This window comes from Drosophila innubila, chromosome X (assembly GCF_004354385.1).
Source record: "Drosophila innubila isolate TH190305 chromosome X, UK_Dinn_1.0, whole genome shotgun sequence".
Classification (NCBI taxonomy): Eukaryota; Metazoa; Arthropoda; class Insecta; order Diptera; family Drosophilidae; genus Drosophila; species Drosophila innubila.
In genome coordinates this window covers 2,820,628-2,838,351 of record NC_047626.1, presented here as the reverse complement: position 1 = coordinate 2,838,351, position 17,724 = coordinate 2,820,628, and the positions used below count along the sequence as shown (strand labels likewise).

The 17,724-nt window shown below is 34.5% G+C and overlaps 1 protein-coding gene across 1 annotated transcript; it reads right to left on the bottom strand.

Annotated features, from left to right (window-relative positions):
- Window positions 1–12,847: 12,847 nt before the first annotated feature.
- Window positions 12,848–13,602, bottom strand: LOC117789173 (RING finger protein 113 homolog). The gene is made up of 2 exons (XM_034628250.1): window positions 13,497–13,602; window positions 12,848–13,440 (listed from the first exon to the last, which is right to left on the bottom strand). Exons 1-2 carry the CDS (start codon window positions 13,534–13,536, stop codon window positions 12,908–12,910), a joined length of 573 nt encoding a protein of 190 aa, XP_034484141.1. The 5' UTR covers window positions 13,537–13,602; the 3' UTR covers window positions 12,848–12,907.
- Between the last annotated feature and the right edge of the window lie 4,122 nt (window positions 13,603–17,724).

The following is a 17,724-nucleotide window of genomic DNA, read 5'->3' as shown; positions in this document are numbered from 1 at the left end:
TCCTAAGTTCGTCCCTTGTCTTGCCACAATCGATATTAATATTGGGGCATACAAATTGAAAATTATGACGCATGCTGTCAGTATAGCAAAGGAATTCATTTATGTTTTATGGACAACACTGGATTACAGCTGTAATACACACAAGAGGATTAAATGCACACCAGAGAACAACATTCTAGAGTCCAGCAAATGAAGAGAAACTCAAAAAGAAGTTGGATAAAATTGAGACTAGAAAGCGTGAAGCAATTTCAATGATGAAAGCTCTAAAATGTTCTGGGAAGTGACTTGAAGTAACTGAAAGAAGCCTGGAATACAAAGAATCGAAAATTTATATTTATATAGAAATTTATTCAGAGAAGTTTGAGCCAAAGAATGCATAAAGAAGAGAAGCTTAAAGAGAAGTGAAGTTGATGACACTAGAAACTAGAAAATATGAGCTAGTTGAAACTAGAAAATGAGAAGCAAGTACATCTCACTTAAAAATGCTGAAAGAAGCGTACAATGCAGAGAAATTTAAGCGCATATAATAACAAAATTAGTTTAGAGCATTTTGAGGCAAATTTAAGGAAGTCAAAGAATGCATATGTTAAACAAATAAAGAGAAGCTCAAAGGGAAGTCGGATTAAATTTTAATAACAAATGTCTCATCTGAGAAGTGATTTGAGAAAGCTGAAAGAAGCGTACATTAAAAAGAAGCGAAAATGCATATTTATATAGGAATTTAGTTAGAGAAGTTTGAGCTAAAGAATGCATAAAGAAGAGAAGCCTAAAGAGAAGAGAAGTTGATGACACAAGAAACTAGAAAATATGAGCTAGTTGAAACTAGAAAATGAGAAGCAAGTACAATAATAAAAGTCTTAAAATTAACTAAGAAATTACTTAAAAATGCTGAAAGAAGCGTACAATGCAGAGAAGCTTAAGCGCATATTTATATAATAACAAAGTTCAGAGAATTTTGAGGCAAATTTAAGGAAATCAAACAATGCATATGTTAAACAAATAAAGAGAAGCTCAAAGGGAAGTCGGATTGAATTTTAAAGCAAATGTCTCAAATCTGAGAAGTGATTTGAGAAAGCTGAAAGAGGTACATTAAAAAGAAGCGAAAATGCATATTTATATAGGAATTTAGTTAGAGAAGTTTGAACTAAAGAATGCATATAGAGAAGAAGCTTAAAGAGAAGAGAAGTTGATGACACTAGAAACTAGAAAATATGAGCTAGTTGAAACTAGAAAATGAGAGGCAAGTACAATTATAATAGACTTAAAATGAACTCAGAAATTACTTAAAAATGCTGAAAGAAGCGTAAAATGCAGAGAAGTTTAAGCGTATACTTATATAATAACAAAATTCAGAGAATTTTGAGGCAAATTTAAGGAAATCAAAGAATGCATATGTTAAACAAATAAAGAGAAGCTCAAAGGGAAGTCGGATTGAATTGAATATTGAAAACGAGACGAAATTTTAAGAAGTTTTAATTTTAAGAAATAAATCAAAATTAACTGAGAAGTGATTTGAGAAAGCTGATGGAAGCGTACAATAAAGAGAAGTTAAAATTAATATTAATACCGAAATTTATTTAGAGTGAAAATATCTCTGATATAGTTATGAAACCCCTTAACTAGACATTGAAAAACCGGTCCTATCAAAATCTCATTCCTTTGCAGATCATAAACTTAATGACTATGTTCATTCCCTCTCCCTCTTACAGTTTTCTCTCTTTCTATCAACTTATTGCTTACAATTGTAGCCTACATTTGATTATACTTGAAATACTTTCCACATTTTCCTACCCATCTCTTCCGCTTCTCATGCATTATCTTTCATCTCGCATTTGCGAGAAATTTGCATTTTTAAATCATAGGAAAATTAAAGAAACGCATTAAAATGTATGAAAACAATGGAAAATGCCGTTGCTATCAGACGGACGCATCTATTTTGCAAAAAAAAAACAAAAGCAATGGCAAAGGAAATTCAACTCAATGTATCCGCACTCACAACCCCCCCAAAGAAGAAGAAGAAAAGGAACCCCAACTCCACATCTGGCAACCCCCACAGTGGGTATACCCCATGTTTGCATGTGCTACCCTGTTGTTTTTCGGTGTTATACGAGCCAAAGTCTGCGGCCTGTTACGTAATGTGATAAGAATGTTAAGGGCAAAAGAGGATGAGAGAATGAGGGGATGAGAGACCCCAAAGACTGGGCGAAAACCACCCAAGAATCGTGCAAAAAGGCAACCCAATAACATCCCCAATACCTCCCCAACTCCATATCTAAAACCTATATGCATTGTGTTTGTTTTTTGTGGTCTCTGCCATCTTACTTACTCCTCTTGGCTTTTTCTCTTCCAACTCCGCTTTGCTTTTGGTCCACTTTGCTTTTACTTTCAGCATTTGCATAATATTATTTCTTTTTCTTTTTTTTTTTTGTTTTTATTTGCATTTTTGAGCAAATATTGTCAATTCCAATTGAATTTTGACATTATTTGAAGGCTGTCCCTCGTCCTTTCACTCTTTCCACTTTCTTTTTCTTGAGCTGTCTCCTTTTTCAGCGCTCCTTCTCTGACTTTTTTGGTCAAGGGGATTCACTGCGATTTGTCATGGCGGCTAAAAAAGCTGACAAATTGCCCAGATTTGCTGCGGATCTTTTGTCCAACTGCCTACCTTTCTCCCACTTTCTCTTTCCTGCCCATACCATACCTTTCACTCACTTGGCTTTATGCCTTTACCTGGGCAGCGAGCCGTGTGGATTTTGACATTACGGCCAAATGCCTGCACTTCGCTTATGGCTTACAGCGGATTGGGAAGTGTAAGGCTAGAAAGGTACACTCAAAATATGTATTTTCTATATTTAAAAAAATCATCATAAATTAGAATTAGCCTAAAAAATATTTTAAAAATTGTAATAGAATTATAATTAGAAATATGTAAAATTGAGAAAAATCATCTATTATTAAGATTATTATTCCTATAAAGTAGTAGTACTAGTGATTAAATAATCTTTTCAAAATATATGGCCAAAATGCTAATACTGTCAAACCAAACCGTTGGACGTGCAACCTTGAAATTTTGACACAACATAGCTAAGATAAATTTACTATGGAATAAAACGGCGTTTTCAAAAATTCGACCTGCAAGTTCGTTAAATGCAAAGTTAAAGTACGCAAGAAATCGGCGGTTCAAGTCCCGGGCTCGTAAATATTTTAGTGCAAAAATTTAACATTTTTTGAGCTATTTGAGTGTAAAATTTTGTTGAGTGTAGTAGAAGACTCGCATTGAATGCTTAAGCCTGCTAATTGTGAGCTGTGCGCTATAGAAACTTGGATGCAATTGTGTTCATTATTGTTGCCACACGGCAAACTACAACAAAAAGCACAGCTACAACAGCAACAACAACAACTACAGCGAGAAAATGTGTTACAGAAAATGCGAAAAATTGAAGCAGTGCCAAAGGAATTTCCTGTTGACATTTTTTAATTTTACACTTGACTGACTGACGCGGCACCGGACTCGAACTCGCAGTCTAAAGGACGAACATTTCCCTTCATCCCCATTCCCTTTCCCATTCCCATCCTTCCATTCTACCTCTCACTTCTCTCTCTCTCTCTCCGTTTACCTATAAGAGCTGCATACTGTATATCGAGGATTATAACGTGTAATGCCACTATCTCTCTCACTCTCTCACTTCGACTCGCTTTCTCTATCTCTCTCCTACTCTTCTTCTTTGCCGGTATTTACTTGATTTGAGGATATCAAAATGCAATTCGAATTATTCGCGAATATCCATTTGGAGTATGTATAAAAAGGAATGTTGCTATTCACGAGTAGCTCGTCAAGAGCAAAAAAAGCACTCAGAAATAAATTCCATTGCAACTAAATAACATTCATACACTGCGAGATATTATAATGTGCTTCTAAAAATCAAGGCTGCAAGTTTTTAAATGTTTTAAAAAGGCTCTGTTCGTTAGTCCAAAATTCGAAACTTAGTGCAAGATTTTTTTCTCAATTGTTTTTTTTATTTTCCCTCTTTTTTTTAGCCTATTAATATACATTTTGCGGTTTCCTTAAGCTGATTAAATAACAACTCTGACAGCATAAAGGGCAAACATTACTGGTAGTTTTCGGAAGTTGAGTCCTTTCCACTGATAAAAACCAGTTGGATTAAAGACATCACCTGCGCATCATGAGGGACTTAGTTGCAGAATGTTTTGTTTTCCAAATGAATTGGTCAATAGAGAAATCCAGGTAACAGACCGCTGAATCATGGCCTAAATCTGTCAACCTCAATCAATCTCAATCATGCGCTTTAAGCCTACACTTAATCGTGTGTAAGAGCACTCATATGTGAAAATCGTTTGAGTATTATAAGCTAAATAATTTTAGTTGTGATTAAAGATATAGTTGTAGTAACAATAGTAATAATAATAAAGTGTGCTATAAGAAAGGCAGCTAAATTAATAATATTTTTATTGTTGCTTTATTTTGATATATGTTTTCTTTTTTTGGCTTGGGATTTTGAAAAATATTCCTCTTTAATATGTTATTTCTTGGCAAGAGTAAGATTTGAACCCGCACTAGTTCTCAAACTAGTTTTCATATGATAATATTGCAAAAAATTGTAAAATTGTCTCAACTATGTTGTGTACAAATTTCAACCTCCTGGGTCTTATGGTTTGGGCTGTGCAATGATCAGTGAGTCAGGACAAACAGTTTTATATATATCCATTCATATTTTCCTAACAATTTAAGATGTTTATTCTTATATTAAGTGCTCCGATTTTGTAGATAAAGTTTCTTGGTATAAGTAATTCGGTGTTAAAGTTTTCTTATTTAAAGAACAAAATATGTAAGGTGAATGAATTAATGTATGTACTTCAAATTTTCAGCTGGTTGCTTTCATTTAAATTCCAATTATGTTAAACAGTGGGACCAGCTCTCGTTAAGAATTTTTTGAAATGTTTTTGACTGTAATAAATAGACGATAAAATGGGATTAGTTGAACAAGCTGTTAATTTAATTGGAACTTGAAACCTTTTTGGCATTGTGTAAGGATTGCCAGCATACTGTCCTTGACAGACAGACATCTATGCAAATTGAGTGACAGACTTGTTGGCTTTGAGTTAACAGTGAGTAATATGAAGTATGCAGCCAGCTCTGTCTTCTTCTTTGTTAATGTATTTACATAGTCTGTTGTGGCATGCCACGTGTCTTGTCCGGCATGAAATTCGTAACCATATCGCTGGAAGTTGCGCTTTCCTCCCTGATTGACCCCTTACCTTGCCGCCCCCCCATTACTTTTCAGTGGCTGAGAAGCTGCGTTCTCAGCATGTTTCAATGTTATGAAGTCATTTGCATATTTGCTGTTGATGTTTATGTTGAAAACAAGATTTTGTTATTAACATTATTTAATTTGTTTGCTTTGCTTCACTGGCGATAACCCAGCAAAATGCAAATCGAAATGAAACGCAAAACCAGGGAGGCAAAAGCGAAAGTTGAAAGCAGAAAACTGAAAACTGAAAGCTGAAAACACCGCAGCATTTTCAATGAAATTTTCTGTTGACCCAAGCGGTTTTATTTTTTTTTATTTTGTTTAGTGAATTTGAATTTGTTTGCTTTGCTTCGAGTATTCTATTAATTGCAATTGTGAATGGTTCTTAGCCAAGTACAAGTACTTTCCCCCCCTCTCTCTTTTCCCTCTCTTACTTTCTTTTTCTTCGTCTGACTCTCTTTTTGGCCTGCATTCTGTAACTACTCGAGACCCATAAATAATGCCAAGTACTTTGTCTGTCTACGCGAGAATTTCATGTTCCATTTAATTGCTGGCGTTTGTCTAACATTTCTGAACATTTCTGTTCCGATTCTAATTCCAGTTACAACTTCTACTTAAGCTACAATCTTAAAGTGCAAATTTAACTTTGCATAAATTAAATCCTGAAACTGACCTCTTCAGACCTCTCAAAAGCTGAATTTGCTTTGCGATTTCGTTGCTGTTCTCAATTTAAACTAGTCTACAAATTTACAGAAACTTGAGCTTGGAAGACTTTTAAGTTAATGTTTGTAAAAAGTTTTTAAATTCTCGGCATTAAACTGTCCTTTCGCTTGCTTCCTTAAAAATATACATAAGTTGGAAAATTTACAAAAAATAAAGAAAAAAATTTCTTAAATAATATGTAAGAATTTACAAGCACAATTTTTGGTTATATTTCTTACAACAAAACACTTGTCTGACGGAATCCTTAATAAATTTAATAAATTTAGAGTTTATAGCTCTTTGAATTAGGCTGATTTAAAGTATTAACAACGATGCTTAGTTATAGAATTTATTATATAAAAATTTTATTTATTTAATTTAGTTTGTTTTTTTCCGGAATTTAAAAGCTTATAAATAGCAAAAATCAAGCAAAATTCCTTATTTTTTTGAATGAATTAAGGCAGAGAGTGTAACTAATGAATATTTTGTGTTCGACTATTCATGAGAAAAATGTTTGTATATTCTTATCTGTTGCTTAAATTGTATAATCAACTTTCGAGTTAATAAAATGTATTAAAAATTTAAGCTTGAATTTAATTTTTGAGCTTTAATAATGATTATTTTTAACGAAAATTGTTATATCTTTTTTGGCCTTTTTTTAGTGGCCATAAGATATAGTTAAACTCAAGGAATAATTATTTTTTATGACGCCTATTTTTTTTTTGCAAAAAAAATTATGATTATTTTAAGGGTTGTAGAGAATACCTTAAAATTATTTAAATTATTGTAAGAAAATCAATAAATATTAAAAAAAGAGCAATATACTATAAAATGTATAATAAAAGTTTTAATGATAACAGTCTCTGATTAATAGGTACATATAAGTATATTCCTTAGTTTTCTTTACTTTTACACAAAACACAAATTCTACATGAACTAAAAGGAAAGTTTTATTTCAATTTTAGATAGTTTTTGAATATGCTTTGTTTCTGGCATTTATGTAGTGTAGTGTTCAATCAGCAATTGACAGTTGCAACCCTTAGCTGGCTTTGTCTTCATCTTTTCTGTTGCTTCTTCATCTGCAGTTTCTGCTTGTGCTTCTTCTTGTTGCTCTCCATCTCTGCTTTACACTGTCTGCCACATAATGTGGCACGTCTGTGCGCTGTCTCGACGCCTGTCGCAACGCATTCCCTTTGAGTTGGGTCCAATCTTCGGGCTCATGTCCAACTTTCTTTTGGGGCTTTTCATTTCGTTTGGTATCCGTATTCGCATCCGTATTCGCAAGTCCGGAAGTCGCTTTGTGTGCACAACTAAATGCCGCTTCCGTTCATGTCTGTGTGTGTGTGTGTGTGTGTGTGTGTGTCAACTTTCACCTGCTGGCGCCGTTGACTTTGATATATGCGTTGCCTTATTTGATTTGAATTGATTTCGTTGCTCATGAGTTGGAAAATCTCTGTCAGATTTACTTGCATACTTTTTGCTTTTCCCCTTCTTCTTTTCCTCTACTTTTCCCCTTTCTTCTTCACCCTCCTACTTCCCACCCCCCGCATACTAATTGCCAACTTTGCCAGCCAACATAAAATCATAAGAAACGACTCCGAAAAAAGAGACGACAATTTTCTTCAGGTCTTTCTTCTGTTTGCATCGTCGTCTTCTTCTTGTTATTGTTGGTTTTCTGTTTTGGTCTTGTGTTTTCTGCTGGCCGCAATAAAACTTCAACTTCAACTTCAAATTCTGGCTGAGAGCTTCAAATGCTCGTAATAGCCGCAAAGTATGCAATAACAAAAACATTGTTCAACATCAACTTGCGCACAAAGTAAACGCGCCGTGGCAACCCTAGCGCAAATCCTAGCAAACAACTGGCCCTAACAATCTTGACCAGACAAAGTTTTCACACCCCTTAACCATAAAATCAAAGCTTAGGGGTATTATCAGCTTGAACAAAGGTTTGTCACAGACTGAAGTACTTAAAATACTTAGGAATGCCAAGAAATAGAATTTATATTTTGAGCTAACAGTCCTATTTTTTCAGTTGGAGCTCTAAAAACTCGCAAGTTTTTACTTCAATACATTATTTTTATATTCTGAAAATTTCATTAAGATTAGCTGACTTTAAATGAAGTTATTGCAATAATAACTTGGTAACCCAGTTTCTAGTTTGTCACAGCCAAACATTTCAAACTACTTTTGATTGCTAAGAAATATTTGTTATTTTTTTTAAGCTGACAGTCGTTTTTTTTATGATAGACCACTGAAAGCTCATATGATGTTCTTTTAAAATATTATCTTCATGCTCCAAAAATTTCACCAAAATAAGTTGACTCTTAAGAAAGTTATTGAAATAATACCTGAGCAACCTAATTTCCAGTGAAGAAAAGTAGAAAGATTTTGCTAATTTTGCCTTTAAATGGGTTCGACTGTGACTTCAAATGCATTACAGGGTATCTTTAAGTAACCAAATATATAAAGTGCATTCTTAGTCTGTTTTTTCTTGCTGCTTTTTTTGTTGTTAACCTTAAACCAAGCCACAACCTTATCACAGCAGCTCTCGTCTCTCTGGCAATTGAACAACGACTTTAGTCAGGACGACAATTTTCTGAGCGTTGCAAAAACTTGTAGCATACGCTGCGGCGCATCCACCTTAGCCCCCAAAAAATAGTGGTTGGGGTGAAAACTGGAGCAAGAAGTTTGACGAGCAAAAAGAAAGTAAAAAGAAAGCAGCGAAAAGGAAAAGGGAAAGAAAACGCAAGTTTCAGACGAAAGTAAAAACACCGCACTGACAGTACACAGTCAAAACTTTTTTGATTATCTTAATTGCGATTACGGGACTGCAATCCATCCCCCCCACCCCGTTCAATAAGTTTGTTCCCCAGTCGCCACATGCGTGTATAACCCCAAAAAATGCCGACAGACAGACAGACGGACAGACAGACAGACAGTTGGATAAATATATAGATAGATGGAATTGATAGCATAGATAGAGTTGGAGTTTGGTGGGGAGGGTTGCCTGGAGACCCCACTGAAATTAGGCAGACAACTCTAGACATTCAGTTAACCCCCCCTTCCCCTTCCCGGCTACCAATCGAAATTAACAAGATTGACCCCCGCCCACTGAAAAAGAAAGAAAATAGATGCGATGGGAAAAAGAAGAAGCAGAAAACTGCGAACGAGCAATGAAAGAAATTGGGCTATCAAAAAAAGATGCACAGAAAGTTTGTCCAACTCATGTGGTAGTTGCCCTTTCCGCTCTTCTAAACCAGCCAATACCCTGTAACATGCCAAGCTAGCTTAAGGGTATGCCAGATTAGCTATATCTTGAGAAAAACACAGAATGTTGTAGAAGTTATAACAAAATTTGGTTATTTCTTTAGAAATTTAGCAGTTTGTGGATTGTTAATGGTATACCCTGTAAATAAGATGGGCATATCAGGCTAGAAATAGTTTTTAGAAAACAAGCTTAGCTACGAATCTATTAAAAAATTTAAAAATGGAATAATTAATTCTTAATTTACATTTATTTTTGCAGTATACCCTGTAAAAATTATATGAAATTAAAAAAACTATCTTTTAATCTCAGCTATCTATTCTCTACACAGTTTAAACTAAAATAATTATATTAAATAAAAACAAAACCATTATTAAAAAGCAGCTTGTATTTCTTTCAGCAGTATACCCTATAAAAATAATATAAAATGGTTCAAAGTAATCCGAAAATCGGGCAGAAGAAATAAACGGAATTTAACACAATTTTTGAGCTTTAACTAAAATATAAATACCCTGTAAAATTTATTTTTATGAGAAAGATAGCTGTATAAAAAATTGCATAAGTGTGTAAAAACTTGTTAGAAATTATTTTATTTTTTTTCTCAAAAATACCCTGTAAGTTTTATTTGTTTTTTCTAACAAGTAACAGCTTTTAGTTTTAAATTTAGAGATATTTGATCTCAACTTTTTTGATATAAATATTTTAAAAGTAGGGCATCATGTAGTCGATCAGTTGTTGCAAAGTCTTGTTATTTATATTTCGACTCATAGGCTGTAACTGTTGTCCATTTGCCTGTCTTCGGCTACTTTTGCCTGTACGCTGTCTGGGGTCTTAAAGTTTTCCCAAAGTTTCATGTAGCAGTTGACTGAAATGACACCGAGCACATCAAGTTACTTTCCCTCTCCTCAGCCCCCCTTGCAGTTGATAGCACAATTGGAAAATAATCATAGTTTGGTGAATGGAAGAAAAGAATTCTGATTATGCTGGGGACTGCAAACAGTCGCTTGGGGCCATCGATGTTGCGCCACGGGGCTAATCTACTAACAATGTGAGAAATAAGCTAATAGAACTGTGCAACCAACCCCTCCCCTTCCCCCCTGGAACGTCTTTTCCACCCCTGGTCATGAACTAAATCCCCTCTGGAGATTGTGCAACTGCTCTTTAATTGCTAGCCATAAAATCCAATAATGTTGCTTATTGATTTTGCTGTTTTGCAATATTTGGCCAAACTATCCATCAAATTAAGCAGCTATTAAAATAGAAAATTGTGTTGGCAATTTTCATAGAAAAATTTACTATCAATAAATTAATAATATTAATTTAAATTAAATGAATATTTAAACATACAGGAACATAACAAATTTTTTATAATGTGGAAAAAATGGACAGTAATGTAAGAAAATTTTAGTTTTAAATTTTAATGCAGAATGAAAAAAAATGACAATTCATGAAAAAATTTACATTCCGCAATGAAATCTGATAAGATTTGACTAAGTTATGAGACTTTGAAGTTTTCCAAACAGTGTCAAGGGACAAGGCGTGGAAAAACTACTTTGATCGAAAGTATGGAAAACAGGCTCACTAAGGGAAAAAAATTAAGTTTTCCAATTTTGATGCAGAATTAAAATAGAGGCCAAACAATAAAAAAATTGACATTTCGCAATGAAATCGGTTAAGATTTGAGAAAGTTATGACAGTTCGAAGTTTTCGAAAATGTGTCTAGGGCAACATATGAACAATCGACATTGATCGAAAGTATGAAGAAAATAGACAGTGATGCAAAAAAATTGAATTTTCCAATTTTGATGCAGAATTCAAATAGAGGCCAAACAATAAAAAAACTGACATTTCGCAATGAAATCGGTTAAGATTTGAGAAAGTTATGGCAGTTCGAAGTTTTCGAAAATGTGTCAAGGGCAACATAAGGACAATCGGCATTGATCGAAAGAATAAAACTTTCAAAATTTAATGCAGAAGCAATATATAGGCCGAAAAGTGATAAAATTGATACTCCGCAAGAAAATCGGTTAAGATTTGACAAAGTTATGACAGTTCGAAATTTTCGAAATAGAGAAAAGAGTATGGAACAAATGGAGAGTGAAGTAAAAACATTGAATCAATCATTATTAAATAATGCTTTTAAGTTACATACCTTACATATTAAGCATTTTGTATATAAATCAATCTGATCGGCACAAAAATTCAAGCTAAAATGTTAATCTATTGAGAAAATAAAGTAATATCAGATACTTATAAGAGATTTGAGGTTGCATGTTGCAGCTTGCAACATCCGCTTCATTGACAGTTCGAATTTGCAGCTTTTATCATATGAGTTCTTGACTTTTTTCCTGCTTTTCAACTACTTTATATTTTTACTCTATTTTTTGGTTTTCCGTCCTAACGACAGGATAAGCCACTTTGCGGCCCACTGTCGTGTAGAGTGGTGGGTAAGGTGGGTAGGGTGGTGCGGGGAAAAAAACGGTGCATCTCTGTGTCGGTGTGTCTCTTACTTTATGCAAATAATGGGCACAATGTGTCATTCTGTGACGCTGACAACTTTGATGAAGCGTCGCGCTGACAGAACCGATGCGAATGATTCTGAACCCAAGCTGTGGTTGCGACCCCACCTGGTACTATGGGATAAAAGCACGATTTTTTGGCACTAAATTATAAATTAAAGCCTTGAGGTTTGAAATTCGATATAGTCCTAAGGTAAAAAAAAGAGCAATATATATACATTCAATCTAAATTATGGCATGAACCTTGACCCTTACTCCCTCACTTACCCCCTTTGGCAAAAAAATTCAACTTAAAAAACAAACTTTTAATATAAAGTCAGACAGCTAAAATATTTCCTTTTCTTTGGTAAGACTAAAGTTGAATTTAAGGTATTTTTTGTCTTTTATATTTTACTCTACCTCCCTATAGGACCGTTATCCTAGCTCCTCTCCTTCTTCTATTTTGGGGAAAAATCTTTTTTTTTGTAAAATAAATTAATAAGACAAAGCTTAACACCCAAATTTCTCATTCTTATTTAGTTAGAAAGGATTTATTGTTCGTATTTTTTGTTATTCAATCCCAATGAAAACATAGAAAAAATATGACTTTCAAACCAAAAAACAGGCCCTAAATATCTTAAAATAAAAACTTCCATTTGGGTATTCCAATTTAAATTATCATACAATTTTCAAGGTTCTGAAAAACCACAAGATTGACTTTATACCAAAGTATAGACCTTATTCCCATAGTGATTGGGTGGTTTTCGGGTGGTTCCCAATGTGGATTCGTAGGTATGATGGATCTACAAGCGCGATGCTGACATAAAATGTATAAAATATTGGCTCTCTACAAGAGTGTGTGTAAAGTAAATGAGAAGGGATGGTGAAGGGGGTTGGGTGGAAAAGGGGGGGAATATGTGGGTAAAGGAAACGAAACGAAACGCAACGAAATGAAATGAAACGAAACGAAAACTGGGAATTCAATTTATATGCAAATGATATGCAGGCGTCAAGACAAATATTACATAATATGGCAACCACTTGAATAGGGTGGGGTGTGAGGATGGGTATGGGGATGGTAGATAGGGTAGAGATAGCAAGAAGGCGGTTTGTTCAGCTATGCGTAAGTATTTTCATAATATTTATTAAAAAACGTAATTATGCAACATGTGAGGTTATGTAAAGTAACGAACGCCATCCTCGTAATCCTCACGCACATCGTAGGCGGTGGCAACTCTGCTCTGATAGTTGTTGTTGTTGTTGTTGTTGTAGCTGTTGTGCTTGTTGTTGCAGTTGCAGGGTTGTGGCTTGCTCACCACCACCTCTTCTTCTTCTTCTTCCTCCTGCTCCTGCGAGTAGTACTTTTTCTCATCGTAGCTTGTCTCCGTGGTGCTTTCTACCTCATAACAGTCTACTGTGGTGCTTGTCTTGTACTTGTTCTTCTTGCTCGACTTCTTCTTCTGCTTTTCCTCCAGCTTCTCTTCCAGCTTCTCTTTTTTGTTCTCAAAGAAGTCGAGTTCCTTGAGCTTCTTGTCCTCCAACCACTGTTTCAATTTCTCCCACTCGTTCTCTTTCTTCTCACTTTTGTCGGCAAACAAATTGAGAAAGTCCAGTTTCTTGAGATCCTTCTCCTTCTTCTCTTCTAGTTTCTCCACCAGATCCTCCAGCTTGGGCAGCTTTAGCATCCAGCCATGACAGAGTTGTAGTGCTAAATATATAGAAGATTTAGTTGAAGAATCTGGGCAACCACTGCACTGCACTTACCCAGAGAGGCGAGTAGAAGAATTGCCAGTTGTTGCCTCATTCTTGTTCTTCGCTGTTGCTTGTTGTGTTGCTTCGCTTGCTTTGTCTCTGCTGCAGTCCCGTTAGCGTCTTTTAAGCATCTTCTGCTTCTTCCAGTTCCCCCAAAAGACACAACACTCTGCACCACAGCTGATAAGCACGTGTGCATTATTTGAATTCCCATAATTATATTCCACTGACAGCTTGCAATCTCTCTCTCTTTCTTTTTTTTTTGGCATGTGCTCAACACTCTGAGTGATAGCTGACCCCCCGTACTTTCCCCCCTCTTTCTTCACCCACCCGGGGCACAGTTCAATGCACTGTGGAGCAACCCTTGGTCAGCTGTCACTTTGATTAGTCGATGAGAATTTCTGGCTTTCTTTCGCACTGACAATAATTTCTGCACAACTGGTTAAAGCGAAGTTTCAGCTGATTTTTATACCCTAACAAAAGGTTGAACAACTTTGTCATCTCATATTTATATACTTTTAAGTATATATTCTTGTTCCATTCGATATACTGATCTTACTTTTCAACTTATCATCCTGAAACTTGTTGCACTCTCCTCTTCTTAATGCAGACAGTACATATGTCGGAACTGACTTGATCTATTTACTATATCATATAGGACCAAGCGTTCGAAAATCAATATTTAGTATGAAAACCTTCTGTGTTCTTGCGTAATTTCAACAAAACTCACAAAACATGCATTTAGTATTGATTTCTATATTCAGACCAAATTTGTTTTAAATCGGTTAACTCTATCTTAAAGCTGCTATAGGAATAATCGTTCAAAAATCAATCTTTAGTTTGAAAAACATTTTAATTTTTAAGATATCTCAACCAAAGTCACAAAATATGCTTTTGGCACTGTCTTCAACAGCTTGATAAAATTTAGTTAAAATTGGAGTACTATCTCATATAGCTGTCATAGGAATCAGCGTTCGAAAATTAATTTAATGATTTTTTTTTTGAGATATTTCAACCAAACTCAGAAAGATTGCCACTGAGGTTATTTTATGCACACTGCCTAAAATTTTCTAAAATCTAACTACTATATCATATAGGAACAATCCGTCAAATTTCAAGATTATGTGCAAAAATACTTTGTTGTACCTTGAGATATCTTAATTAATCTAACGGAATAGTTAAACATCTTGATGAGATTTGGTTCAAGTCGGACTACTATATCTATAGCTGCCTAGAAGCGATCAATCAAAAATCAAATTTTAGCATGAAAAACTTTTATTTCTTGAGATATTTCAACCAATCTCATTGATGCCTTTTTCATTCTGGAGAAATTTGATTAGAATCACACTACTATATCATATAGCTGTCATAGGAACAGTCCGTCAAATTTCAAGATTAAGTGCAAAAATACTTTGTTGTACCTTCAGATATCTTAATCAATCTAAAGGAATATTAAGATGGTGCTGTGTTAAACATCTTGATAAAATTTGGTTCAAGTCGGACTACTATATCATATAGCTGCCTAGAACCGATCAATCAAATATCAAATTTTAGCATGAAAAACTTTTATTTCTTGAGATATATCAACCAATTCTATTGATATTGCGTTTTGTATTGCCTATTTCATTCTGGAGAAATTTGATTAGAATCACACTACTATATCATATAGCTGTCATAGCAACGATTGGTTAAAAATCAAGTTTTAGTATGAAAACCTATTTTGTTTTTTAGATATCTTAAACAAACTCACCGATTATGCATTTAAATAGGTCTAACACATTCTGACCAAATTTGGTTCACATCGGTGCACTATATCATATAGCTGTCATAGGAACAAAGCTCTGCAAGGGCATCAAACTTCGGCTTTTCAAGGGTAATCTTTGTATTTTTGTAGTAACTTCGGCAGGGGCAGTGGCAAGGATCAGTTGAGGGGGGGGGGTTACTTTAATTGAATGCGTTTCGCATTCGCTTTGAACTTGGCCTGGTCAACGGCTGACAGCGACGCTAATTGACTTGGCTGCTGGCCATTATCAGGCAGGCTGTACTGCAAGGGGGGATAGTTGTAGGTCAGGGGCACGAAGGGGGTGTGTGGGTGTGTGTGTGTGGATGTGTTGAAAGTGGAAGTTAAATTGTATTTATTTAGTGCGCCTGGACACTGCCACCAAATGGGGCAGAGAGAGTGAAACGTGCGCCGCCTCGAACTTCAAGCAAATAAATACCCTGTAAATATGTATATGTATGTGCACATGTGTGTGTGTGTGTGTGTGTATGTGTATGTTTCTTGTTGCCTTGCTTGTGTTTATTTCTATTTGTGCTGAGCAAACAATTTGCTAAATTAATTGCACACCAACTGTTGTTTGCCAGTGTGTGTGTGTGTGTGTGTTGTTTTTTTTCTAAACATAACAGTGCATATTGAAAGTGTACTACATATATAACCAAATCGGACTTTTCGCATCAAAATCCAACAAATTTTCATCGAGTTCTGATCGTTTGCATCTGAAATATCTTTAAGAGTGGATCGATTTTTAAGCCTGTTAAACACTTTTTTTTTACAATGTCTAAACATGCTTCTTATGACAACATTTCTAGGGTATTTCCAAGTGGTTCACTTCACATTACCCTAGAACAACATAAGAACAGTCTTTCTGATAAATTTTCTATTTTTATCCAAATTGTTTCTTTTAATTATATCACCTTTTAGTCATGCACCTGAGACTACACAGGTGTTTTAATTGATATTAAGTTATTTTAAGCTTTTTCATTTCTAATGCTAAAGAAAATATATCTGAAGAAAAAGTTTGACTTTACTCTTCTCCAAAAGCGTCAAACTGTCATAATCTTTCTTTGCGCAATATAAATTTTTTCATTATCTGATTGATTCTGCATCAAAATTGGTAATACATAGTTTTTTCGATCAATGTCCATTTTTTCCATGCTTTCGATCGATTTTCCACGCTTGTCTTCTTGACACTATTTTAAAAACTTCAAAGTGTCATAACTTTGCTAAAACTTCACCGATTTCCACGCGGAATATCATTTTGTTCATTATTTGGCCTATATTTTGATTCTGCATCAAAATATTGGTTATTTAAAAAATTCGATTTTTTTCCCTATTTTATTTTATCCGATCTTTCCCTTGACTTGCCCCTTGACACTTACTCAACAAGTTCAAATTGGCATAACTTTGCTAAAACTTCACCGATTTCCAAGCGGAATATCATTTTGTTTATAATTTATCGTCTACTTTGATTCTGCATCAAAAGATTGTTTATTTTAAAAATTCGATTTTTCTCCCTATCACTGTCTATTTTATCCGGACTTTCCCTTGACTTGCTCCTTGACACTTACTCAGAAAGTTCAAATTGGCATAACTTTGCTATAACTAAACCGATTTCCATGTGGAATATCATTTTGTTTATTATTTTTCCTCTATTTTGATTCTGCATCTAAATATTGTTTTTTTCAAAAATTCGATTTTTCTCCCTATCACTGTCTATTTTATCCGGACTTTCCCTTGACTTGCCCCTTGACACTTACTCAAAAACTTCAAATCGGCATAACTTTGCTAAAACCATACCGATTTTCATGCGGAATATCATTTTGTTCATAATTTGGCCTCTATTTTGATTCTGCACCAAAATTTTTTTATTTCAAAAATTCGATTTTTCTCCCTATCACTGTCTATTTTATCCGGAGTTTCCCTTGACTTGCTCCTTGACACTTACTCAAAAACTTCAAATTGGCATAACTTTGCTAAAACTTCACCGATTTCCACGCGGAATATCATTTTGTTCAGTATTTTGCCTTTTCTTTGATTCTGCATCAAAATCCGAAAATTCAATTTTTTTTTCCATCTTGACACCTTTAACACCTTGACACTTAAAAAAAAAAATGTTTTGGGATAACTTTATATTTTTAACTTGTATTATTTGCCGATTGATCGAAAACTTAATTTATTTATTTTTTTAATTATTATATTTTGATTTGATAAACTCGATTTACATTGCTAGTAAAAACAGTTTGCTTATAGCAGCTTTATATTAACACTGATCTCAATTCGTAGATTTGCTAGCTATGAGAAATGCCATACCAAATTCAGAGTTTACTTTGTCTACAGTTTCCCGAGTTTGTTTTATTCAGTTTCTGCTGATATCACAGTTTTTTTTAAAGTTTTTTTTCTTGTTAACGGCTTGTATAAATTTATTTAAGATTAATGTTGTTGCTCGACTTTTATTTTCGC